This window comes from Hemicordylus capensis, chromosome 16 (genome assembly GCF_027244095.1).
Source record: "Hemicordylus capensis ecotype Gifberg chromosome 16, rHemCap1.1.pri, whole genome shotgun sequence".
Taxonomy (NCBI): domain Eukaryota; kingdom Metazoa; phylum Chordata; class Lepidosauria; order Squamata; family Cordylidae; genus Hemicordylus; species Hemicordylus capensis.
Genome location: NC_069672.1, coordinates 10947470 through 10973241, shown reverse-complemented (window position 1 = coordinate 10973241; position 25772 = coordinate 10947470). Strand labels below are relative to the sequence as shown.

The 25772-nt window shown below is 47.6% G+C and overlaps 1 protein-coding gene across 7 annotated transcripts in view; it reads left to right on the top strand.

Annotated features, from left to right (window-relative positions):
* The window catches only part of PRKCZ (protein kinase C zeta), a 93999-nt gene that overhangs the window by 18413 nt on the left and 49814 nt on the right, over positions 1–25772 (top strand). The window contains exon 1 of one of the 7 annotated variants that reach the window (XM_053281534.1): positions 5935–6200. The exons of 5 other annotated variants lie outside the window; for them this stretch is intronic. Coding sequence is in view for 1 of the 2 variants with exons in the window: in XM_053281532.1 (XP_053137507.1) it covers positions 6581–6611 (31 nt within the window). In the remaining variant the exon portion in view is untranslated. Of the gene's footprint in view, positions 1–5934; positions 6201–6450; positions 6612–25772 lie in introns of those variants that run through there. One more of the 7 variants, XM_053281532.1, reaches the window with a different exon arrangement.

The following is a 25772-nucleotide window of genomic DNA, read 5'->3' as shown; positions in this document are numbered from 1 at the left end:
ACGCACATCTGCCTGGGTGGTTGAGATCCTCATGGGAAGCCATCCGTGAGTCTGCCTGCCTGGCTTGACACACACAGACTCTTGCTCTACATCGCCGGGCGAAGACCTCTTTATTTGGCCCGGCTTTTTAGTACGTCTGCAAGGGTAACTGCTACTCGACTCTGGTTGTTGGCTGTAGCCATTGGTTTTTCAAGCAGGATGGAGTGTAATCGACAGAACCCGTTTAACCTGTTGGCCTGCGGCCTGATTTAGCTACAGTTCTGCCTGGTGTCTTGATGTTATTGAACAGGTTTCTATATCCCGCCTTTCCACTCTCTGGGTCTTTGAGGCAGCTTACAAACCTATCTGAATCGAGCTGTTTACCGGCACAGAGATGCAAACAAACATGTTTAAGCATGCAGCGTGCACGTCTCTGAATGCAGCAGTTGATTCTCAGCAAGGGGGGGGGGGGCTTAAGCAGAGAGACCTTCGGCCCTAAAGCAAAGGAACAGATCTGTCCCCGCTGTACCCGATGCTCCTTCAGGTTCTCAGGCTGCGGTGGAGCAAAGATCCCATCCTCCTCGGAAACATCTGCCCGACCCCAACCCAGGAGCAGAGCAAACAACAAGGTCCGCTCCTGGTCAGGAGGCAAAGGTCACTCCTGCTGCATTTATCCCCAGAGACAGCCTTGACAAACTTCTGATTACTTTATCACCTGCTGAAGGGCTTATCCGCCCTCGAATCACTCTGAGATCTGAGCCGACAGGTTTACATGGTCAAATCAACGACCCCCTTGTTCACAGGGGTGCAGCCTCCTGAGTCCAGTGTCGGCTCAAACGGGAGGCTCAGGTTAGGAACGTAGGAAGCCGCCTTCTACCATCGGTCCATCTAGCTCTGTATGGTCTTCCCAGCCTGGCAGCAGCTCTCCAAGGTTTCAAGCAGGCCTCTCTCCCAGCCCTACTTAGAGACTGGATCTGGGGCCTTCTGCATCCAAGGAGGTGCTCTACCACTGAGCTATGACCCCATTGCTTAAGAGGAATATTTTACAGCAGAGTTCGCACGTAGTCGCCCATCCAAATGCAAACCAGGGCAGATCCTGCTTGGCAAAGGGGACAATTAATGCTTGCCACTGCACGACCAGCTCTCCTCCCCAAGAGGAGGGGTTCAAACGCCTGTGGCCAGCTGGGGTGGGCAGTGTCTACTAAAGACAGTGGGCAAGCTTTCTTACGATAGGGGGCCAAGTTCCCGTGAAATTGCATGCAAGATCTGAACAGTCCACATGTTGCAGAAAGTTCCCCAGGGACTTCCCAGACATGGTGCTTAATCTGAGCTTGCTTTCCCCTGCCCTTCCCCATTTGACTAAAATTCCCTTGACTAAAATAGCAGCCATAGGACTGCGGAGCGGGAGCATTTAACCAAGGATCCACAGACCGATTGATTGATTGATCATATTTTATACCCCCTGATCTATGCCTCGCTAGGTGGTGTCCAGAATTAAAACGCAACAAATACAAAACAGGGTAAAAAAAACCTCTCCTGCTCAGAAAGGGGATTCCTACTGTTTGTTGCCTTCTCCAAGACGCCCGTGTAAAGGATCCCCCCTGGGGAAGGGTCCCTGTGGGCCCCCACTTGCCCCTGGCGAGCTGGCAATCACAGATGTCTGCATTGGACCCATGTGCTGCGATGCCCAAGCGGCTCTCAGTCCAGGAGAGACGTTTCCCAGCTTGACTCTGTGCACAAGTGACCCGGAGTTCCACAGACAGGCTTCTAGAGTTCTGCCCTTCCGCCGGGGTAACTTTGAGTCAGAGTTAAAGGCCGATACTCCCCAGCACTCTGTGCGTGCCTTCCAAGATGGCACAGGGGCACGCAAGGACTCTGTTGGCCTTCAAGGAGCCCCCCCTCACTGATGCTCGGCCATGTGGTGAGAGTAGTCCTCTCCGCATGCTACTGGGGGGAGAGTCTTCCACTGTGGCTGAAGCTTCACACAGGCCCAATAAACAATTAATCAGGGAACTTAGGGTTGATGGGGCGGTCACTAGCCCCCTGGGTCTTTCAAAGGAGCAGGCTGTGTTAAATGGCTGCCATGTGGTTTGGGAGCTGTTGGTTTCCATCTGTGTCCTGGTGTTGATCCAGATTGGGCCCCGCACAGCTCCTGCTTTGCGATTTCAAAAAAACCTCCCATAGTGGACTCATTCGTTTCACATCCAATTTGGCCTTTTACCTCTTGCATGCTATGGTAATTTGGCCTTACTGTTTACAGCATTTCTTTCTTTCTTTCTTTCTTTCTTTCTTTCTTTCTTTCTTTCTTTCTTTCTTTCTTTCTTTCTTTCTTTCTCTATCTGACGTATTTTTATACCACCCAAAATGTATGTCTCTGGGCAGTTTACAGCACAGCAAACAACCTTTCTCTCTCTCTCTCTCTCCTGTGTGTGTGTGTGTGTGTGTGTGTGTGTGTGTGTACACACATGTACAGGAGAACCTCAGTATTTGCGGGCATTCCATTCTCTGCAATTGCCGTGGGTGCAGAAACTGTGTATACTGAATAACTGGGGCAAAGTGATCGTGGAGGTTAGGTTCCCGGAGGCCCGAAAACTGCCTGAAATATAACTTTGAAAAAGGTTATAAACAGCAAAATTAAGTGCCCTATCGTGCTCTGCAGGCCTCCTGCGGTCCAGCAGTGCCCCCCCCCCCCAAGTCAGAAATAGTCCTCTCGACCACCACCCCTTTTTTTTGCATTTTCTTGTGATTCTTCACTGGGTTTTTTCAAGTAAACGAGGCACAAAATAGCTCCATTTCACAAAATGACCTCTGTGGTCATTTCTGGCTGCATCGGATACGGGGAATTAATCCCTTGTTGGCTGTTTTTTTTTTTTTTTAAATGTGTATACCATGGTCAGGTGTTGTTTGTTTGTTATTTAACATGTTTTTATACCGCCCAAAACGTACGTCTCTGGGCAGTTTACAACAAGATAAAAACAAAGGTAAAACATTAGTTAAAAACAAAAACAAAAAAATTAATCACCCAGGGTGTTAATCACCCAGCCACGGATACGCGAAACCGCGGATGGTGGATCTGCGTACACATCCACGCCCTTTCGCGTCAAACGAGGATGACTCTTCACATATCCAGTGAAGTGAACTCTTGACCACGGAAGCGTCCGCTGCAATAAATCGGTTGGTCTTCAAGGTGCCACAAGACTCTTGGTTGTTAATGTAGCACTAACTCAGAGGGCGCTGATTAGACAGTTGTGTTATAAATTATGGATCTGTATAGATTAATGCAACACGCTTGACCTAGTTCCTTGCGGGTGTGTCGACGGCTCACTCTGCTGCTGTGTGAGTGGAGGGGCTGAATTAGGTCTGAAACATTTGAAAAAGCCTGCCTTACAGCATGTGTTTGGTGAGCCACTTTGAAATCTGATTTCTCAGGACACAACGAATGGCTCCTATACGTATTGTATTCTGCAGCGACGGGACCTTCCTGAAACGTGGTACTATATAAATGGGCTGTATTCATTCAGCACCAATAAATGATATTGACCGAGAATATTGCAAGCAGCAACGCTCTGCATGGCCTTTGAATCACGTACTAGTGTTAGCAATGCTTGCCTATAAAAGAATTTCTGATGAATGCCATCATTGGCTTTTCATGCTGACACCTTTTTCAGTAGCCCTATAGTAGCCCTTTGCCAGATTTTGTTGCCGTGTTTCCCCACTGGCAATAACGAAAGCTGAAACTTTAAAAAAATCACATGTAAACATAGCTTCAATGGATTTTTAAATTCTCGCTTTTTTCTTCTGTCTGGTAGTGTTTACCGCGAGCCATATTTCAACTCCTGTGCCTGGAAACTATTTTCGGGGACCAGAGTGAGAAATTTTCATTCTCTATTTGCTCAAAATAGGCTGCCACTCAAATTAGCAATCTGTTAGTGCAGACGAATTTTCTACAAAAATATGGAAGTTCTGGAATGAGCTGAATAGGCAGCAGTTGGGCACATTATCAATATGCACTGCATTGTGAATACACATTTTGTTCACGTTAGGTTATGATGAAATACTTATTTTAAAATGTGTGAACTAAGCACAGTGATTTCTGGTAAAGTTTTCGCATGTTGAAGCTTTTCTTGCAAACCTTGAAAACAGAATTATTTCCTTAAGTGCGCTTAAATTAGTATGGTGTTAGAGTTAGGAACATAAGAAGCTGCCAAATATTGAGTCAGACCATTGGTCCGTCTAGCTCAGTATTGTCTACACAGACTGGCAGTGGCTCCTCCAAGGTTGCAGGCAGGAATCTCTCTCAGCCCTATCTTGGAGATGCTGCCAGGGAGGGAACTTGAGACTTTCTGCTCTTCCCAGAGGGGCACCATCCCCTAAGGGGAATATATCTTCCAGTGCTCACACTTCTAGTCTCCCATTCATGTGCAACCAGGTCAGACCCTGCTTAGCTAAGGGGACAAGTCATGCTTGCTACCATAAGACCAACTCTCCTCTCCATCTGCAGTTAACTCTGCCTTTTGCATTGGTTCTGTGGGGAAATAAGCATGGTCACTGTGTGCAAATGAGCAAAGCTTTGGACTATGAGCAAAGCTTTGAATGCATCCCATTATTTCAACAAAGTAGTTTCGCATCCGTGTGTGTGTGTGAGAGAGAGAGAGAGAGAGAGAAGCATGAACTGTGTTCATGAAACACTGAATTATCTTTTTGGAAGCTAAGGAAATCACATATTTTGGGGTGGGTGGGTTTGAAATTGGGCTTTCCTCATGTTGATCCATCTTCAGGCCCCAGCAGTTTAATGTAAAATAGGCCTTAACCATTCATAGGAGAGGAGAGCTGGTCTTGAGGTAGCAAGCATGACTTGTCCCCTTAGCTAAGCAGGATCTGCCCTGGTTGCATATGAATAGGAGACTCCATGTGTGAGCACTATAAGATATTCCCCTTAGGGCTTCTCTGGGAAGAGCAGAAGGTTCAATGTTCCCTCCCTGGCTTCTCTAGAAGATAGGGCTGAGAGAGTTTCCTGCCTGCAGCCTTGGAGAAGCTGCTGCCAGTCTGTGAAGACAATACTGAGCGAGATGAACCAAGGGTCTGACTCAGTATATAGCAGCTTCCTATGTTCCATGTATGCACATCCAAACAGGTATACTGGTCCCATGGGCTGAGCCTCTAAAAAGCAATGGTTCCCAACCAGGCTTCTTCCAGATGTTGCTGAACTACAACTCCCAGCACCCCCTGGCCTTGATAAATTTTAGCTGGGGGATGCTGGGAGTTGTAGTTCAGCAACATCTGGAGCAGTGATTCTCAAACTTGGGTCCTCAGGTGTTATTGGACTTTAACTCCCATAATCCCCAACCAAAGGCCACTGAGGCTGGGGATTATGGGAGCTGAAGTCCAATAACACCTGAGGACCCAAGTTTGAGAATCCCTGATCTGGAGGAACCCAGGTTGGGAACTATTGCCCTGGGGTACTGGGGCTTCGTGGGTCCCAATTGCTGCGCAGATGCTAAACGAAACCATCTTGGGTGCCCACCTCACCTGCTTGCCCTTGGGCCAAAGACACCTTTTCGACCCAGTCCAGAGAGACCTATTAAGTCCCAAGCCTAGTTGGGGCACTCCGTGTTGGAAAACAGGGTACCACCTTCTCTTTGCTGCTAAGAAATGGATTCCCCGGTATGTTAGGCCCTTTGGGGTTTGAGAGGCTGCCCCGCGGCTGGATGTGGCTGCCATGGGTCGTCCGTCACGGCAGCGTGTGGCCCGCGACCCTCGAGCCGGCGGTCTGTCCGCGAGGTCCACATCGCGCCCTCACAATCCCCCTCTGTTCCGGCGGCTGGCTCCGGCCGTCCTGATCTCGCATCTCTGCTCGGAAAGGTCTCTGCTGCGTTCCAGGCACATTGGTGCTTTCTGTCATTGGCTCCTCGACATCCACGCCATGTTTTAGCTGGTGCCTCAGCTGCTCGCTACAGCCTCCCCAGAGAGCCAGTACCACCCGTGCCTGGATACATGAGGCAGAGAGATGTGAAAGCGAGAGAACAGGGTCGCCAGGCTGCCGTCAAAACATTCGCTCTCAATGTCCAGGCTGGTTCCGCCTGTGGTCCTGTCCGGGGTATCTCTTGCCGCCCAAACGGCAACATCAGTGAAATCAGGGCGAGGGGGAACCCCATCGGCACACCTCCCGGGTGGTAAAACATAGAGAATTGCATGCCGAGGAAGCAAAAGCATAAACGCCAGTGAGTAACACATTTCTTTTCTGTAGATCTTTTTTTAAAAAAAATGTGCCTTGACTGCGATTGTTACCAACCGAAGCCGTTGATGCAGTATGCCTCTGCGTGCCGTGCAGCGGAGAAGAGAAGTCAGCAGTTTGGTTATCTGCTTGCCTTCGTCTCTCTCCAGCCCTCCTCTGCAGCCCCGATTGCTACAAAACACAGATATCGCCGCTGCCTCTTGCGTGCGCTGGGATGTTGCTGGAAGAGCACTGAGAATTACGGGGCGGGGAGGGGGGGGAAGGATTGCCCTGGAAAGACGCATTCTTGCCAGGTGACGGGTTTTTCGGGGGACGTTCAGACCGAGGAGTATGCGGAGGGAGTGATGCTGCAGCTAGAGGACCTTAATGAAGGAAATGTATCCCAAAAAGCCGGACGGTATGTGTGCCGAGGCCTCCTTTTTCTTCTTCTTCTTCTTCTTCTTCTTCTTCTTCTTCTTCTTCTTGGGCTGCCTTTTTCCTTTATGGCACAGGGTGATGGCGGGGATTTGGTTAGCTTTGTTACCTTGCAAGGACCCTAGATTGAATTAGTGCATTCTGTCGTCATGCTGAGGGGGAAACGGAGTGTACTGCATTGCTACGTAGGGCTAAATCGATATGTTTAATGCTCAAAAAGGTATCTGGAGCTGATGCGAACGCATGCCTAGTGCTTTTCCCCCCTGGCTTATTTTTCAGCTGGGCAGTGTAAGGGAGGAATCCTTTTTTTTTTTTTTTTGCTGCTGCTGCTGCTTTTACCGGGTAGCGGAGTCTTAAATAGAACATGTCCTCTTCCATCAGTGAGTCATGGAATCTGATCATGTTTGGTTGACAGGGGTCCTCAGGCTTATAAAACGGTCTCGTTTTTGCCAGGTCCAGCTTTAATTTTCCGCCGGTGTGTGTGTCGGTGCCGGGGATGGCTGCCCATACCCCCGGTCCCTCTGCGTCTTGATCGCAAATTAAATTGCCAGGCTCCGAGTGCTTTCCTGGTTTTTAATCAGCCTGTTCCCCCAGGAATCTCGGTCGGATCCGCGGGGCACGTCGTATTGCACGCCGAAAGACCTGGCGTTCGTTGGGCTGGTCTGTTTTTGCGGCCTGTTCGCTTCTGCAAGCTCATACCGGCAGGCTTCCCCCTTCATTTCTTGCTGTATTCACAGCAATGATTAGGTTATTCTGAGCACGTGAAGCGGCCCCTTCCCCCAGCGGAGAAGAGGCCGGCGGAGACCGTAGACACCATTCTGAAGACGTTGCTCGGCTCGCAGAGGGCAATTCTTTTGTACCGCCCCTGCTAGGCGATGGGGCTTTATTGCTTAGCCGGGGGGCCGACGGGAGGGCGGAGGAGGAACAGCACAACCGCCCTCGTGAACCAAACGAAACAAAAAACCCCCAAACAAGACCCCAGCCGCCCAGGTATTTAATTAGCTGTATCGGCGCTTCTCGGGAGCGTCCGAAATCCCTGCCTCTGCCCTTCTGGACAGGTCCTGTAATCCTCCCCTCCCCGCCTCCGGTGTCCGTAGATGCATCTTGGGTCTGAAAAATAAACGTAGAGTGCCAAGAGATTACACGCCGTTAAGCCAGATTTATGTATTTGAGTCAGTTACTTGGTTAGGATTATTGGGCTTGATCGCTAGTGGTCCTTGTTGGACACCCCACCCCCCCGCTTTTTCCCCTCTTTGCAAAATCTTAAATGACCCGAACTCGTTATTAGCCCCACCTGCCCATGATGGCACTTGCTCCTTTTAAAATAAATAAATAAATAAATAAATGGCATCCCTTCTGCCGCGTGGCAATCCACCCCTGGAACTGTGAAGGTTTTTAAGAGCAGTTGGTGGCCTGTTCAGAGAAAATCAAGCCTACTTATACGTATGTTGCCGTCGTGGGTAGTGTTCCTGGCCGAACCCCCTGAGTGTGCACCTGAAGCATTTCTTGGGATCCTGGCCAGTGTTCCCTCGAACGGGGTTTCCCAGGTCTTGTTGACTACAACTCCCAGAATCCCCAGCTGCAATGGCTTTTGCTTGGGGATTCTGGGAGTTGTAGTCAACAACATCTGGGAATCCCTGTTAGAGGGAACATGGATCCTGGCCTGTAAAAGTGGTTTTGTTGGGTTCGATGTTTGCGCTTCCAGATCGCGTGACTGTCCTGTCTATACCCTTTTAGCTAGATAACCAGGCATTGGTCTGTCTCCCTATAGCTAAAAATGTCTGTTTACTATAGCGTAACTAAAGTAGTTCTTTAGATGTCTTGCTGGTGGAAGAACAACATCTGCTTTGCGTGCAGGGAGGTCCCAGTTTCAATCCCTGGCAGCATCTCCAGGTAGGGCTGGGAGAGACTCCTGCCCGAAACCTTGGAGAGCTGCTGCCAGTCAGTGTAGACAGTCCTGAGCTAGATGGGCTGACAGTCAGACTCAATAGGTAGCTACCTATGTTTATCAGATGCATCCATAGCTCAGTGCTGGAATGCCTACTTTGCATGCAGAAAGTCCCTTGTTCAATCCCTGGCAGCATTTCCATGAAGGGCTGGGAGAGAGGCCTGCCTGGAATCTTGGAAAGTTGCTGCCAGTCAGTGTAGATAATACTGAGCTACATAGGGAGCTGCTTTATACTGAGTCAGACCACTGGTCCTTCTTGCTCAGTATTGTCTACCCAGACTGGCAGCGCTTTCTCCAATGTTTCAGGTAGGAATCTCTCTGAGATGTTCCATGGAGATGCAGCCAGGGAGGGAACCTGGAACCTAGATGCTCTTCCCAGAGTGGCTGCATCCCCTAAGGGGAATCTCTTCCAGTGCTCACACTTCTAGTCTCCCTTTCATATGCAACCAGGGCAGACCCTGCTTAGCTAAGGGGACAAGTCATGCTGGCTACCACAAGACCAGCTGTCTTCCGCATATTTTTTTAGGAACACAGGAAGCTGCCATATACTGAGTCAGACTATTGGTCTATCTAGCTCAGTATTCTCTTCACAGACTGGCAGTGGCTTCTCCAAGGTTGCAGGCAGGAGTCTCTCTCAGCCCTATCTTGGAGATGCTGCCAGGGAGGGAACTTGGAACCTTCTGCTCTTCCCAGAGCGGCTCCATCCCTTAAGGGGAATCTCTGATAGTGCTCACATGTGGTCTCCCATTCAAATGCAAACCAGGGTGGGCCCTGCTTAGCTAGGGGGACAAGTCATGCTGGCGACCTCAAGCCCAGCTCTTCTCCCTAGACGAATCAAGGGCCTGACTCTGTATAAGGCAGCTTCCTATCTTCCTGTGGTGGCTTTGGTTTCTGTCATTCATCACACGATATAAAGTTATGTGTCAACTGTGACCCCCACCCCGCCGCCCCCCAATCTCCCAGACATTTCAGCCCTGTCTCCTGGGGGCTGTGGTAGACGTAACATTCCTGATCCTTAACCATGGGATTTAACCTTACCTGGCAGGAATTGGTTTCAATACCTGGTTACAGTGAGCTATGGTTAGTGCAAACCCTGGTTAATATTGGTGTTGCTGATATAACCCCAAATCACATGGCCATTGGGAGAAGGGGCATGCAAAGTGAGAAGGGGAGTGTGTGTTGTCCCAAACTGCTCCTCACCTCTTGATTTTGGCTACTGGTCTGGGGAGGAGAGCTCATCTTGGCTAAGCAGGTTCCCCCTTGGTTTGCCTTGGGATGGGAGGCTACATGTGAGTGGTGCAAGATAGTCCCCTTGAGGGTGGGACCATAGTTCAGTAGTAGAGTTTCTGCATGCCTGCGTGTGGAAGGTCCCATCTCCGGGATCTCCAGGTGGGCCTGGGAGAGACTCCTGCCTGAAACCTTGGAGAGCTGCTGCCAGTCAGAGTAGGGGATACTGAACTAGATGGACCAGGGTTATAAGGCTCAGTATAAGGCAGCTTCCTGTGTTTCAGTATTATTATTATTATTAAATAATACTATTTAATAAATAAATTAATTAATAATAATTAAATAATAATAATAAATAATGAAACACAGGAAGCTGCCTAGCTTCCTATGTTTCTTCTTCATTATTATTATTATTATTATTATTATTATCATCATCATTATCATTATTATTTTATTATTATATTATATTATTATAATAATGAAAAATATTCCCTGCTCTCCACACACACTTGCACAGCGGCCTCAAGTTCAGGTGTGACTTTGTTTTGTTTTATTAAACGGCCTTTTGACAGAGTTGGGGGTCGCAAATTGCTGGGCTGACTACTGGCACAGAAAGGTGCATTTGTGCTGAACCTGTTAAACTCTTTTTGCTCCTTTCAGAGGCAGGAGTCATGAACGCTCTGCCCTAGACACGAGTATCTCAAGGTTATCTCTCTCGGTTCTTAAAAGGCCTCAAGGGCGAGCCTAACTGCCCACTACTCTTAATTTAGCTATCAGAGCTTGGAGCTTTCGAGGGAGTTGCAGGAAGAGACAGAGTCCACACGCCACTCTCTTTAGAGCAGAAGAAACGGGACTTCTGAAGAAGGTGTAGGGCTCAGTGGCAGAGGAGAGCTGGTCTTGTGGTAGCCAGCATGACTTGTCCCCATAGCTAAGCAGGGTCTACCCTGGTTGCGTCTGAATGGGAGACGTAATGTATGAACATTGTAAGATATTCCCCTTAAGGGATGGAGGCTCTCTGGGAAGAGCAGAAGGTTCCAAGTTCCCTCCCTGGCTTCTCCAAGATAGGGCTCGGAGAGATTCCTGCCTGCAACCTCGGAGAAGCCGCTGCCAGTCTGTGAAGACAATACTGAGCGAGATGGACCAAGGTTCTGACTCAGTATATGGCAGCTTCCTAGTGTGGCCAGAACCTAAGGGATATACTCGTGAGTCAAATGGGCCGTAACCCATAATTTGGCTTTATAAAAGCCAAATCTGGCAACAGAGGCACCTGTTTTGCATGTAGAAGGTTCCAGGCTCAATCCCTGTTTGAAAGAATCAGGAGGCAGAGACTGAGAGAGATCTCTCTCTGAGATCCTGGGGAGATGCTGCCAGTCAGGGTAGACAGTACTGGGATAGGTGGCCCAGTGGTCAGACTCTGCATGGCAGGTTTCTCTGTTGCGCTTGAGTTGTTGCAAAGGTTGAATCAGAAAACAAGCCCCATCTTACATTACAGGTTGAGTATCCCTGATCCGGACATTTAAAATCCGGAAGCCACCACAGCGTCTGCCCACAGCACTGACAAAACATCATTTTCACACGAAATCTGAATTTCATCTCTACCTAAAATGCCATGTTTGAGTCTAACATGACCAGCGACATTATTGCATTGAACATTTTCTCGCAATTAGTTTTTATTACATTTACAGCTACCTGTAGTTATTGTAAATTCTGCTTATTTGTTTTTATACCTTAAATAAAACGTTTAAAAAAAACAACAGTGTACAGTAACCTTTCATGTTTAGACTTGGATCCTATGCCCAAGATATCTCATTACAATATGCAATTATTCCAAAATCCGGAAGAGTTCGAAATCCGGAACTCTTCTGGTCCCAAGCAATTCGGATAAGGGATACTCAACCTGTACAGCCTTTCTGGAATAGCTGCACAAACCATTTGCAATAACAATTCTAGATGTCACGATTAGTGTGGGCTTGAGTATTTGACTAATTTTTAAAAGTCAAGTACGAAACTAACTTTAAAAATAATTTGGTCAGTTGCTGTAAACCGTGTTGGGTAAGATTTCTATAAATATGAATTATTCACAACAGTAGTCCCACTCTTTTCCCCTTTATTCCTACAACTCCAGGGCCAGCTTGCAGTTAGAAATGTTTAAAAAGGAGAAATTACAACAGAAATAAAAGCAAAGTAATTGCAACCGTTAAAACAAACCTCAGTTTGTTTGGTTTTTTTTAAAAGCCAGCTAGTTCTTCAGGTATGATCATGACTTTAGGAAATATCTGACTGTTGTGCCAACTCCAGAGTCAGTTGCAGTACCCTTGAGGCGGATTAATTCAAATCAGTATGATTTCTATTTGAATCACCAAGAGCAAGTAAGATTTAAATACAGTGGTCCCTCGACTTACGAAGTACTCGACATCCGAAGATTTCGACTTACGAACGACAAAAAATACCGGAAGTCGTTGCCGGTTTAGATGCGGCTTCCTCGACCTACGAATTTTTAGATGCGGTTTCCTCGACTTACGAATGTTTCCGGACCTCCGTGGATGCGCTTTTCGACTTACGAAAATTTCGACCTACGAACGTGCGTTCGGAACGGATTATCTTCGTAAGTCGAGGGACCACTGTATATAAAAGTCTCCCTATTTAGAAAGCCATGCAGTTCTTGAAGAGTGTGTTCTAACTGGTTACTATAATGATTAAAGCATATTATTTTCAGCGAAACAAGTCATTATACCACCTAGGTTCATAACCCCAAATCCCTGGTCATGCAGGGGACTGGAATATTTTGTACTACCTAGCTGCATTGACCTAGGGACACTAAGGCAGTTGTGAAATGAACAGATTCCCTCTTCAGCTGGAGGCACACGTTTATTTTATTTATTGCACACAAGGGCACTATGCAAGATCACTGGCATGATGAGAGGAGAGCTGGTCTGGTGGCAAGTAAAGTTGTGCCGTCGGGTCGGTGTCGATTGATGGCAACCACAAGTAACCAGCCTAGAGAGCAAGAGGTTGCCGGTTCGAATCCCCGCTGGGATGTTTCCCAGACTAACACCTCTATCGGGCAGCAGCGATATAGGAAGATGCTGAAAGGCATCATCATCTCATACTTCGCCGGAGGAGGCAATGGTAAACTTGTCCTGTATTCCACCAAAGAAAACCACAGGGCTCTGTGGTCGCCACAAGTTGGCACCGATTCGACGGCACAACTTTACTGCAGTTGTGGCAGAGGTTGGGTGGCCCACGATGGCGTGTGTCTCCTCAGATGCCTGTATGACCCCAACTCTTGATTCTTTTGTGTTTGGTGGGTGGGTGGGTGTGTTGTGCTCTGGGTGGGCGAATTTGTATTTAAGTTGTTTGGCCCTTGTATTTGGGATCGGGGGTCGGTTGTGCGGAAATGGTTTTTAAAAACAATTATATCCCGTTCTTCTTCCAAGGAGCTCAGACCAGAGCAGCGTACATGGTTGTGTTTACCCTCACAACAACCCTGCGAGGTAGGTTAGGCTGAGAGAAACATGGCTGGCCCAGAGTCACCCAGTGAGTGTCATGGCTGGATGGGGATTTGAACTCTGGTCTCACCAGTCCTAGACCAACACTCTGACCGCTACATCACACTGGCTCTCTCACGCTGGTTTTGTTTGGTGTTTGCATGTGTCTTGCTGTTGCGTTTCTGATTTGCTTTCCTTCCTGTAATTGTGCGTTATTGATTTTGTGTTCCCTTTTTAATGGCATGCTGCGTTCAGCTGCCTTTTAGCAAGAAAGGTGTGATACATAAATATTAAAAAGTGCATTGCCTGTGAATTACGCATGCGAAGGAGATAGAACGTTTGAACAAGCCAGCCACGTTAACATTTTGTTCTTCAGCTTGCACTCCAGCAAACTTGCAGTCCTGTTGGAGTTTGGAGGCAGATCTCATTAAAGGTGGCAGCATAATTTTACAGTCAAGCAACTAAGCAAGGAGATAACGATGTTGTTTTGCAATTGCTAGGGCAACTTCTAAGAGGCCACTGAACAGTTCAATCATTTGAGACCTGTCAAATACACTTGAAGCTTGTTAACGGTGTGTCTTGTCCCTGAATACCTAATCATCATCCAGTTTTGTTAACCAGGGGGGCGGATTCTCCACTCAGACTTCTTCAGACTTGAAGCAAGACAAGATTTTGTTTTCGAGATGATTTGCTCATGTACAATTAGAACTGACTTCCAGAATTGTTCTGTAGCTGAAGCCAACATAGAGGCTACAGTGTTGTCCTCTTACAGGGGAATCCCAAGTGTCGTTGATCACAGCTCCTATAACCCCCAACCAAAGGCCATTGCAGCTAGGGATGATGGGGGTTGTAGTCAACACCTGAGAAGTCTTGGTACAAGCAACACTGGTTGTAACTTGTCTTAATTTTACAGGTTTTAGCCATATTATGGAATGTCACTGTTTGTGGTATACACTTTGTCTAGTAGATGAGAACAACCCTTCTGGATCAGGCCCAAGGAGGCCCATCCAGTCCAGCATCCTGTTTCACACAGTGGCTCACCAGATGCCCCTGAGAAGCCCACAGCCAAGAGGTGAGGGCATGCCCACTCTCTTGCTGTTGCTCCCCTGCAACTGGTATTTAGAAGCATCCTGCCTCTGAGGCTGGAGGTGGCCTGATAGCCCTCAGACTAGTAGCCATTGATAGCCCTGTCCTCCATGAATTTGACCAAGCCCTTCTTAAAGCCATCCAAGCTGGTGGCTATCGCCACATCCCATGGCAAGGAATCCCATAGATTAATGATGCGCTGCGTGAAAAAGTACTTCCTCTTGTTGGTCCTAAATTTCCCGACCTTCCATTCCATGGGATGGCTCCTGCTTCTAGAGTTGTGAGAGAGGGAGAGAAATTTCTCTCTGTCCACTCCATACATCACTTTATACACCTCGATCATATCTCCCCGTAGTCGCCTCTTTTCCAAACCAAAAAGCCCCAGATGCTGTAGCCTTGTCTCATAAGGAAGATGCTCCAGGCCCCTAATCATCATGCCAATTTCTGCACTTTCACTAGATGCTTCACAACCAATCATAGACAGACATTCATAGAAAAGGCTAGTGACTATTTCACACTTCTTGGTAGACTATGAAACGACAAATTCTGGCCCTTTCGCATTCGACTCCACTTGAGGTAATAATCCCTGTGGCAGAATGGAGAGGAGAGGAAACTGGATCTGCTGACTTACATTGTTGTTGTCGTTTCCGAGTGTTAAACTCGAAAGGAAACATCTGCAATTGTTTTAGAAGACTTACTGAAGCCATCGGTTTCCGTACCTCCACTTGGAAGGACTGCTTTGATTCCGACATCTCTCAATTTCTCACCCAGGGTGGGATATAAGAGACTGTCGTCTCTGAGCGGTTAGCATAGAACAATTAAAACACATATAAAAGTTGAAACAAATCAACAGTTTAAAATCAACCATAAAATTAAAGCAGACAGTTTTAAAAAGTTGAGAAAGCTTGGGCGAAAAGAGGGGTTTTCAGGTGTTTTTTGAAAATTGCCAGAGATGGGGAGGATCGTATCTCTTCCCCCCCCCCAATTAAATTTTTATTGATTTTAACAGTAATAATATTCATTCATAACAAACATAATAAACAGAAGTGGACTTCCCGCGCATCTCTCTTCGTGAAACATCAGCTATAAAATTTACCCTTGCTATAATAATAATTCAAAACATAAATTTAAACCCTTAACAAACACAATTAGTCTACCCAACCTGCATTTTTCTCTCTCTTTTCTCTCTAAATTTCAAATCCAGCTGTAAGGGCCATAGTAGGAAAATAGTTTTTTAGATGCACCAAAAATGGTTTCCAATCTTCTTTGAAACATTCTAAGTTTGGGTCTCTTATCAGTGTTGTAAGTTTTGCTATCTCCGCATATTCCAAAATTTTTATCAGCCAATCTTCTTTTGAAGGCAATTCATTACTCTTCCATTTTTGTGCGTATATTATTCTGGCCGCTGTAGAAGCATACATGAAGAATGTTAAATTATTTGTAGAAATTAAACCTTGTGGGAGGATCGTATCTCAGCAGGGAGCGCATTCCATGATCTCGGGGCAGCGACCGAGAAGGCCCCGTCTCTGTGCAGCCACCAAACGAGTTGGGGGGTAACTGGAGAAGGACCTCCTCAGATAACCTCAGTATGCGGTGGGGCTTTGGTACTTTGCCAGAGACAACCACAGGGCTCTGTGGGCGCCCGGAGTCAAGACCGACTCGACGGCACACTTTCCTTTTAAAGCGAGAAAGGATTCTTGCGCAGGAAATAGGCTCATAACTGGTCCTCTCCACCCCAGCACAGGACCTCCAGTGGCTGTGGCTGGTGTCTATCTTATGTTTCTTTTTAGATTGTGAGCCCTTTGGGGACAGGGATCCATCTTACTTATTTATTATTTTTCTGCTGTAAACTGCCCTGAGCCATTTTTGGAAGGCCGGTATAGAAATCGAATGAATAAAATGAATGAATGAATGAATGAATAAATGATTGTGTTTGGCAGAGTTGCTACTTCTCTGCTTCAAGTTTTTGGAACCTGGCTCGAACCTGGCTCCCTAGAAGCGCCGTCCCGGAGCACCCGAGAACACACAGCAGAAGCATCGTTCTGTTCTTAATCACACGTCAATCAGCCTTAAGCTATTTGAGGCAAACCTGTTCCTCCTGTGGTGACCCATGTTAAGAACCCTTGATTGCCTTCTGATTTTGGCTTTCAGTCACTGAAACGAGGCGAGGTTTGAGAACCGGGCTGCCCAGCTGCTTTTGAACCGTCGCTCGCATCGTCCCAGACACAGTGATAAATAGTTGTAGCCTGGCATCTGCAGGAGGGCCGAAGTTGCCCGGCCCTGTGTTAGAACTACCCGACGCAGATTTGTGTTGGCTTCTGAAACCTTCCTTAGATCTGTATTCTCCGGGATGTTTACAGTGTGTATCCAGGCTGGCCAGTGCCTGTATCCTTTAGGGGTCAAGCTGGTCCTTGGAAGAGGTCTATAAAATCATGCATGGTGGGGAGAAAGTGGATAGAGAGAGATTTCTCTCTCTCTCTCTCTCTCTCTCTCTCTCACACACACACACACACACACACACACACACACACCACTAGAACCAGGGGTCATCCCGTGAAACTGAGTGACTGCCAAAATATTTAGGACCGACAAAAGGAAGGACTTTTTTCGCACAAGGCATGATCGGCCTATGGGATTCTCTGCCACAAGATGTGTCGACAGCCAACAGCCTGGATGGCTTTAAGAGGGGTTTGGATAACTTCATGGAGGAGGGGGTCTAACAAAGGCTACTAGTCGGAGGGCTATAGGCCACCTCCAGCCTCACAGGCCTCTAAATGCCAGTTACAGGGGAGCAACATCAGGAGAGAGGGCATGCCCTCAGTTCTTGCCTGTGGGCTTCTCAGAGGCATCTGGTGGGCCACTGTGTGAAAGGAGAGCTGGTCTTGTGGCAGCAAGCATGACTTGTCCCCTTAGCTAAGCAGGGTCTGCCCTGGTTGCATATGAAATGGGAGACTAGAAGTGTGAGCACTGTCAGATATTCCCCTCTGGGGATGGAGCCGCTCTGGGAAGAGCATCTAGGTTCCAGGTTCCCTCCCTGGCAGCATCTCTAAGCTAGGGCTGGGAGAGATTCCTGGCTGCAATCTTGGAGGAGGTTTCCCTTGGGGGAATAGCTCCATGGGAGAACATCTGCTTTGCGTGCATCCAGGTAGGGCTGGGAGGGACTCCTGCCTGAAACTCTGGGAAGCTGCTGCCAGTCTGGGTAGACAATACTGAGCTAGATGGACCAAGGGTCTGACTCAGTTTAAGGCAGCATCCTATGTAACCTATGGCGATTTGTAGCAGATGCCCAAGGATTTTGGGGATAGGGCTGTACAGTTTATTGGTTCTTTGCATGCAGAAGGTCCCAGGTTCCATCCCTGGCAGCATCTCCAGTTAGAACGGGGAAAGACTCCTGCCTGAAACCTTGGAGAGCTGCTGCCAGTCAGTGTAGGCAGTCCTGAGTGAAAAGAATCAAGGATCTGATCTGGTGTAAATCAACTTCTGAGGTTGCCATGAGGGTTCAGAAGCTTTGGCTCTTACCGAAGATACTGTGTCACCAAGTTGGTATCTGTACCAAAGTATTTATACTGTTGCATTCCGTGTATCTTGTAATCTTTCTGAGATATCACTGTACTGAATTAGTTTTCAGGCCATATTAATGTACATTGTAAATAATAAGGCCGTAGAGAGCTTATGCCCTGTGAGTTCTCCTCTTTCCTTCTATCCCCTTGAGAATCTACAGAGTGGCTGCGTCTCTGTGCAGACCAACCTTTGTGGACCTTGCTCACAGAAATAAACATTATTTGTGGCTTGTTCCGCACCATCGAGGGCCCCCATCCTTCGGTGGCCTGCAAAAAAAGCCTACCTAGTGGGTGAAATGTTGAGAGCATTTTTAATATGCCTGGCTTCAATAGTCCTCTTCCTTTATAAGGGTTTCAGTGCCGGCCTTTCGATATTGGAAACAGTTTTTTAAAAAACGCGCACACAACACAGTGTGAATATGTCCACGTGGTTTTCAATGCCTCCAACTCCTGTTTGCAGATCCATGTAAGGGGGGGAAACCCTGATAAGAATCTGAATTAAGCTCTGGGAATAGAAATCCGACTTGCATGAAACTGTAACAAGAAGAGCTCTGGGCTTGTTTTTGCAAAGGGCAAAAAATGCTGAGAACAAAGAGAAAATTCAGTTGAGCCTGGCATTTTGGGGTGTGTGGGGAAGAGAAGCAAGTCAAGGTTGAATTTTAGATGGTTCCCGGTTTCTTTCCAGGGTAGAGGTGTGAGAAGTTTCTAAATCCATATACAAATGGGGTTTACTTTGAGAGACATCTTTCCCTTTTGTATTAAGAACATAAGAACAGCCCTGCTGGATCTAGGACCAAGGCCCATCTAGTCCAGCATCCTGTTTCACACAGTGGCCCACCAGATGCCGCTGGGAAGCCTCCAAGCAGGAGATGAAGGCATGCCCTCTCTCCTGCTGTTACTCCCCTGCAACTGGTACTCAGAGGCATCCTGCAACTGGTACTCAGAGGGATATTTTTTCCTTGCAGACATCATGCTTAGCACAGTTTGCTTTCTGCAGTTATTGACTGGATGTTCAGTTTGGCTAGACCTCTACAGCTCCAGTCTTCCATTAGTTCCCCCAGTAATTGGGAATATATACATTTTTTAAATTCTTAATCTATGCAGCAGAAAGCATACCCTGGGCCTAGCTCCACATCTGTCATAGGAACATAGGAAACTGCCATATACTGAGTCAGACCATTGGTCTATCTAGCTCAGTATTGTCTTCACAGACTGGCAGTGGCTTCTCCAAGGTTGCAGGCAGGAGTCACTCTCAGCCCTATCTTGGAGATGCTGCCAGGGAGGGAATTTGAAACTTTCCGCTCTTCCCAGAGCGGCTTCATCCCTTAAAGGGAATATCTTCCAGTGCTCACACCTCAAGTCTCCCATTCAAATGCAACCAAGGCAGGCCCTCCTTAGCTATGGGGACAAGTCATGCTTGCTACCACAAGACCAGCTCTCCTCCCGTCGAGTTCCTTTCTGTTCTTTCATGTACCAGTGTCATTGCAGTGTTGTTTGGTGTAATGTCCTAAAACTTGAGATGAGTTGGCAATGTATGTACATGAATCTGCTGGAAATTGTTCCAGCATGACAGCCTCTATGGGTGTAAATTGTTTTGCTAGCTCTGAAGGCTTGTACTTCAGATATCTTAGCATTGCAATAAATCTTCAGATGTGTCTGCACCAAAGCTTGCCTGTTGAGTTTCTCTTTGGCTCTGTTCTTTGTTCCTTGTCTCCCTAACTTGTTCTGTGCTGCTCTTTGAGCTACAGCGGGGTTTCCTACATAGCATACTAGCACCTCAGGGATACTTGAAGGGTTCTCAGGGGGTACCCGGAAGCCCTCATAGGAACATGGGAAGCTGCCGTCTACTGAGTCAGGCCTTTGGTCTATCTAGCTCAGTATTGTCTACCCAGACTGGCAGCGGCTTCTCCAAGGTTGCAGGCAGGAATCTCTCCCAGCCCTATCTTGGAGATGCTGCCAGGGAGGGAACTTGGAGCCTTCTGCTCTTCCCAGAGCGGCTTCATCCCCTGAGGGGAATCTCTTCCAGTGCTCACACTTCTAGTCTCCCTTTAATTTGCAACCAGGGCTTTCATTGAGTTTTGCACAGAACAATAGCTTTGGCCATGTTTCATTTCAAATGCTTCCTTATGAGTTCTGCTACACAAAGTGCAGTGTTAGAACTTTTAGTAAATGTGCTGGGCGGTGGAGCATCAGGCCCTATTTAACAGTCATAATTTAAAATTCCTCAACCCGTAGGAATAAAATCTCGGGCACATGTAAAGCCCCAATTTTAGATTTTTTTTTTTAAAGCCCCTTCTCAGAGAGCCCACTTCTGGCTCCTTGGCTGCTGTAAGATTAAATTGCCATTCTGGCTCCATTCACTCTCCCCAGATCCCAAGGGAACCAGTTGCATGTGGACAGAAACATGCGAGGGTCCCCTTGTCCTCAGAGAGAACGGTCTTGTCTAATGGAGGCTGGAAATTCTCCTCCGCCAACAGGGAAAATTTTCATTTTCTCTTCCCCTTCCTTCTGAACTTGTGCACCTCTCAAGGTGGGGACATGAGGGAGGTGTGTAAAATTATGCACAGTGTGGATCAAGTTGAGAGAGAAAGAGAGAGATTTTTCTCTCTCCTTCGCCCATAATATCAGAACCTGGGGTCATCGTTTGATGCTAAATTCTGGGGGATGCAAGACGGATAAAAGGAAATCCCCTTTTTTACACCAACTAGCCGATCGCCTTGGAGGGTGTCCCTCGGTCTCAAGGAGAGCTGGTCTTGTGGTAGCAAGCATGACTTGTCCCCATAGCTAAGCAGGGTCTGCCCTGGTTGCATATGAATGGGAGACTTGATGTGTGAGCACTGCAAGATATTCCCCTCAGCAGGGGATGAAGCCGCTCCGGAAGGAGCATCTACAGGTTCCAAGTTCCCTCCCTGGCAGCATCTCCAAGATAGGGCTGAGAGAGACTCCTGCCTGCAACCTTGGAGAAGCCGCTGCCAGTCTGTGAAGACAATACTGAGCTAGATGGACCAATGGTCTGACTCAGTATATGGCAGGTTCCTATGTTCCTATCCATCTGACCACAGGAAAGTCTTGAGATGGCAGTTCTGTCTCCTGGCAGCTATCTAAACCAGTTGGTTCTCCCCTCTGCCCCTTTTTCCCTGGGCGGCAAAGGGGGTGAAAAGGGGGAGGCACATTCTGTGTGTGTTTAAATGCACACCACCGCCCGTGTTCTGGCTCAGCATTAATTTGACTATGGGCCCTATACTCAATTCATTCCTTCGAGACTGCTACTCTTCTGTTGCGTCTGCAAGCAAGGTAGCTTTCTTCTTCTGTGATTTTTTTTTATTTTAAAAAAACAGTGTCTCAAGACAGCCTTGGGGTGTGGTGGTACCATTGTTGTGTGTGGTGTGGTGTCGTGTTGCCAACACACATGATGAATAGCCCATTTGTTCATACAAGTCGATTGGCAGCATGAGAGCATTTGACGAAACAAAGCCACATTTTTAGGAGACATTTTGAAGCGTCGGGGTGTTGGATGGTGTCAAAAGCCCTGGCGATGCTTTCTTTTATTTTATTGGTTGCATTCGCGGGATGCTGCTGGGAGTCTATTAGAACACGGCAATTAACTGTTTCCCTTGGATTTTTGGAAGAATGCACGGAGCCATTTATTAAGACTCAAAAGTTTGTGGGTGCACTTGCGCGGAGAGTGTATGATTGTGTTTTCTTTCTGCTCCTGCATATTCCGAACATTTCACCCACATAAAGGAGGAAAATGACACTCCACAAGATATCGTGTCAACTGCATTGAGTCAGGGAAAGGAAGCGGGCAGTTCTGGCATCAATGCAGTTTTTAGCGTGTAGAATGGGAGAGAATCAAGAGAAGCGTTGGGCGTCCGCCTTTTAGCACCCACTTTGCCAACAGCAAGCAAGAATGGAAAGTTGGAATGTTCCAAATGGCGGGCGGAAGCAACAGGAAGGAGAAGCCGATGGGTGCCATTTTGGAAACGGCGCACAGCAGGAAGGGAGCAGAAGCTGGCAAGAGGTGGGATGTCTGGCAGGGATTGTGGCTATTGGTTGCAGTTGAGAGAGAAACCATCTGATGGGCCACTGGTGGGCTGGACTAGATAGGCCTTAGGCCTGATCCAGCAGGGCTTTTCTCATGTAAACCTTTCCTGCTTGTAATAGAGTACAATGTTGTTTATTAGAGAACATGTTCTGGAATAATTGTGCTGTGGACTGGTTGATTGAACTGGCATGAAACTTTACAAATCTTCATGTACGTAAAACCGGCCGCTGCAGAGAAGAAGAAAAAACACTTTCAGGATCAGGGCACTTTTCACCGAAGCATATCCTGGAGGCCTCCAAAGTGGCTTGCAAACAGCTTAACACGTTAAAATCAAAATCCAGGCCATCTCCCTGAATATCTTAAGAACTGTTGGCCTGTCCTTAATAGCGAAAGAACAAATGCAGCGGATCAAAATGGATCTCCACCTCCCCTTTCATTTCTGTACTGGAACGGAGCCATTTCATGAGAGGTATTCAGTAACATTAAGTGTAAAGCAAAGATCTTCCCATGACAGCCCTGTGTTCTGCTCTTGCCTTTCCCATTTCCTGCCAGCTTTAGCGCATCTAGCCTGCCAGCATTTTATTTATTTATTTATTTGGTTTGTTTTGATTCTGTCAGTCATGTTTTTCTACCGTCTGATATGGGCCTCTCTATACAGAAATTAAAAACACAACAAATATTAAAACGGAGGAAAAACAGTTAAAAGGTCACACACACAAAATAATCTCATAGGAAAAAACAAATTCAGTGCTCTTAAAAGTAATGCCAGTTCAAAGCTTGAGAAAACAGGTGTCTCTTGAGGGTCTTCCTAAAAGCAATCAGAGATGGAGATGTGCTTATTTTGACCGGGAGTGTATTCCAAAGCCCTGGGGCAGCCACAGAGAAGGCCCGGTCCCGAGTTGCCACCAAATGAGCCGGTGGCAACTGTAACCGGATCTCCCCAGATGATCTTAATAGTTGGCACTCTCTTAAGTACCCTCAAAATACAGAAAAGATACATAGCAGCAGCCAGTGCAGATCTTTTAGAATTGATGTTATATGGTCCCTTTGGATTAGGAACACAGGAAGCTGCCCTATACTGAGTCAGACCATTGGTCTGTCTAGCTCAGTATTGTCTGCACAGACTGGCAGCGTCTTCTCCCAGGTTGCCGGCAGGAATCTCTCTCAGCCCTGTCTTGGAGATGCTGCCAGGGAGGGAACTGGGAGCCTAGATGCTCTTCCCAGAGCGGCCCCATCCCCTAATGGGGGGAATATCTTACAGTTTTCACTCTGGGTTGTCCCAGAGACCAACCTGGCTGCCACATTCTATGCCAGTTGTTTGTCTTAAAGGGCCCAGTAATCCCAGATCAACATGTTTGCCTCATGTTTGCATAAGAAGCTCTTTTATCAGGCTGCTGGACCACCTAGCACCTACTCTGACTGGCAGCAGCCGTTCTCCAAGTTCTCTGGAAGAGGCCTTTTCAAGCCCCGTTACCTGGGATCCCGAAGCCGGGGATACCCAGAACTGACCGTCTGTATACCAAGAATCCACATTGCTGCTGATGGTGTGGCTTGCGGCTGATGTCTCTTGGTGCCTACCTTGGAAATGAATGCTGATCTTTAAGGTGTCTACCTTTCTCTAGCTCAGTCACCTTCCCTGTTTTTCAAGCGGGGCCCGCTTTGGCAGACACCTCTCAATGTGGGAGTCGTTTCCCACTCTGCTGACCTCTGCAGGGCCCTTTTTAAGGGCGATGGAGCCTTTCTTAAGAACTCTGGGAGGAAAGCACTGGGACGAACGACATTTCCCATCGCACTGTGCATCCCTTCCAAGATGATGCAGAGAGGGCTTGGTTTCCCTTAAAGGAGCGTCTCCCAACCCCGCCCACCCCCACACTGGGCATGGCACAGCACTGGACGTTGAAAATGGCCATCTCTGCATTCTGCCAGGGGGACCGTGCAGGGTATTTGGCTTTGGCCGAAGCTTCATGCAGGCCTAATAAGCAATTAGTCATTGAGCCGCTCTTAGGATTGATGAACGCTCAAGGTTACAAAGAAGAACACGGCTCCTCTGGCTGCTTCAGAGCACTTCATCATCTCCATCATCCTTGCAACCTAGAAAGGTAAACCAGTGGCATCCCCACCCTGCAGGTGGGATCTGGTGGCGATGGGAGAAAGAAAGTATGTAGGTTTCCTGAGACCACTCGGAATTGACGGGCTGAGCTGAGAGTTAAATTGAAAAGGTTCCGCAGGGCCTCTGTGTTCGCCGGGGTTCCGTTCTCCGCAATTACTGTGTACCGCAAATACCTGGCTATTAAATGTGATCACGGGTGGTTGGGTTCCTGGAGGCCCCCAAATAGTACAGAAAATGAGCAGAAATGCCGAGTAAAGGGCCCTACTGTACACCACGAGCCCCCAGCGGTCCAGCAATCCCCCCCAGAAGTCCAAATTTTGCCGCCATTTTGTTTTTCCACTGGATTTTTTTTTTAATTGAATGAGCCACAAAATGATGGTTGGAAATGACCTCCAAGGTCATTTCCAGCCACCCACCCCCAATACGCAGATTTAACCTTTTGCCCACCTTTTTGTGTGTGTGTGGGGGGGCATATGCAGAGGTTGGGTGTCAGTTTCTCAACTGTGGATACGCGAAACCGCGGATGCTGGATCCGGAGGTAACGAGGTATGCCTGTATTTATCATCTTAATTATTATGCTACTTGAGGGCTGCACAACCTGGACCCTCCTGCAGAAGTTGGCCGCAGGAGGTGATGGGAGTTGTAGTTGACAAATTGCGGGAGGGCTTGAGTTGCGCCTTCCGCATGCAGAGGGAACGCAGCATAAAATCATGGCTAAGGGCAAAATGCCCCGAAACTTTGAGGAAAGCTTTTGGCTGCCCGGAACCTGAGCTCTGGGGTATTGCTGGCCTTTTCCTCTCGAGTCCGCTGGCTTTTCCGTCGATCTGAGAGGAGTCTGTCTCGTCCTGTCTCCTGCCTTGAGCAACTGACTGGTGCCTTTTATCCGAAGTGCCAACCCTTTTCACCCGCGCCAGAGTCCTGTCAACTTGGTTTAAACTCTTGTGGCTGGAGATATTTGTGCTTCAGGATCTCCAGTTCCTTTCCCTTCTGATTCCTGGAGTTCTAGCTGTGACCTGCACTGGTTGTGCTTCGGGGAGGACTGTGGAAACCCCTTTCGGCTTCGGGAAGGGCCATTTTCGAGATGGTTCGTTCTCCCTTCGCGGTACTGGTCGCAACCAGCTCGGAAGACTTATATTTCGGTGCACCGCGTCCCTACGGGGGGAGATCTGTACTCCTAAAATGCACAAGATTGTCATTTATTTTGCTTTAGCTAACTTAACTTTAAAAAGCTTTAACTTTTTCTGTCTGTTTTTGCTTTGTTGTAAACTGCCCAGAGATGTAAGTTTTGGGGCGGTATAAAAATGTTAATTGTTTTTTTAAAGGCTTTGGAAGCATGCGTTAAGGACGTTGTCTTTTATTCCCCACACTCAGCAGCTAGATGGTGCAAGAGATACTGTCTCTTAATGCATATTTACAAAAGTGTCTGGTTTGGTTCCTCTTTTTTTTTTTTTAAACGGCATTTAGGAACCTAAGCATGTATTAGGGAATGATTATTCTGTTGAGAGAGAGAGAGAGGCTGTTGAAGGCAAAACCTGCGCGTCTTCGTCCACGCCTCATTTAACCTCAAGAGTAGCAACCCAGACAGAGCTGTAGGGCTTCTTCAAACATTGCTGTCTTCTCCTGCTGAGCCGTTTTAATGCGCTGTTGAAATAAACGTCTGATTTGCTCAAGGTGGCGTTT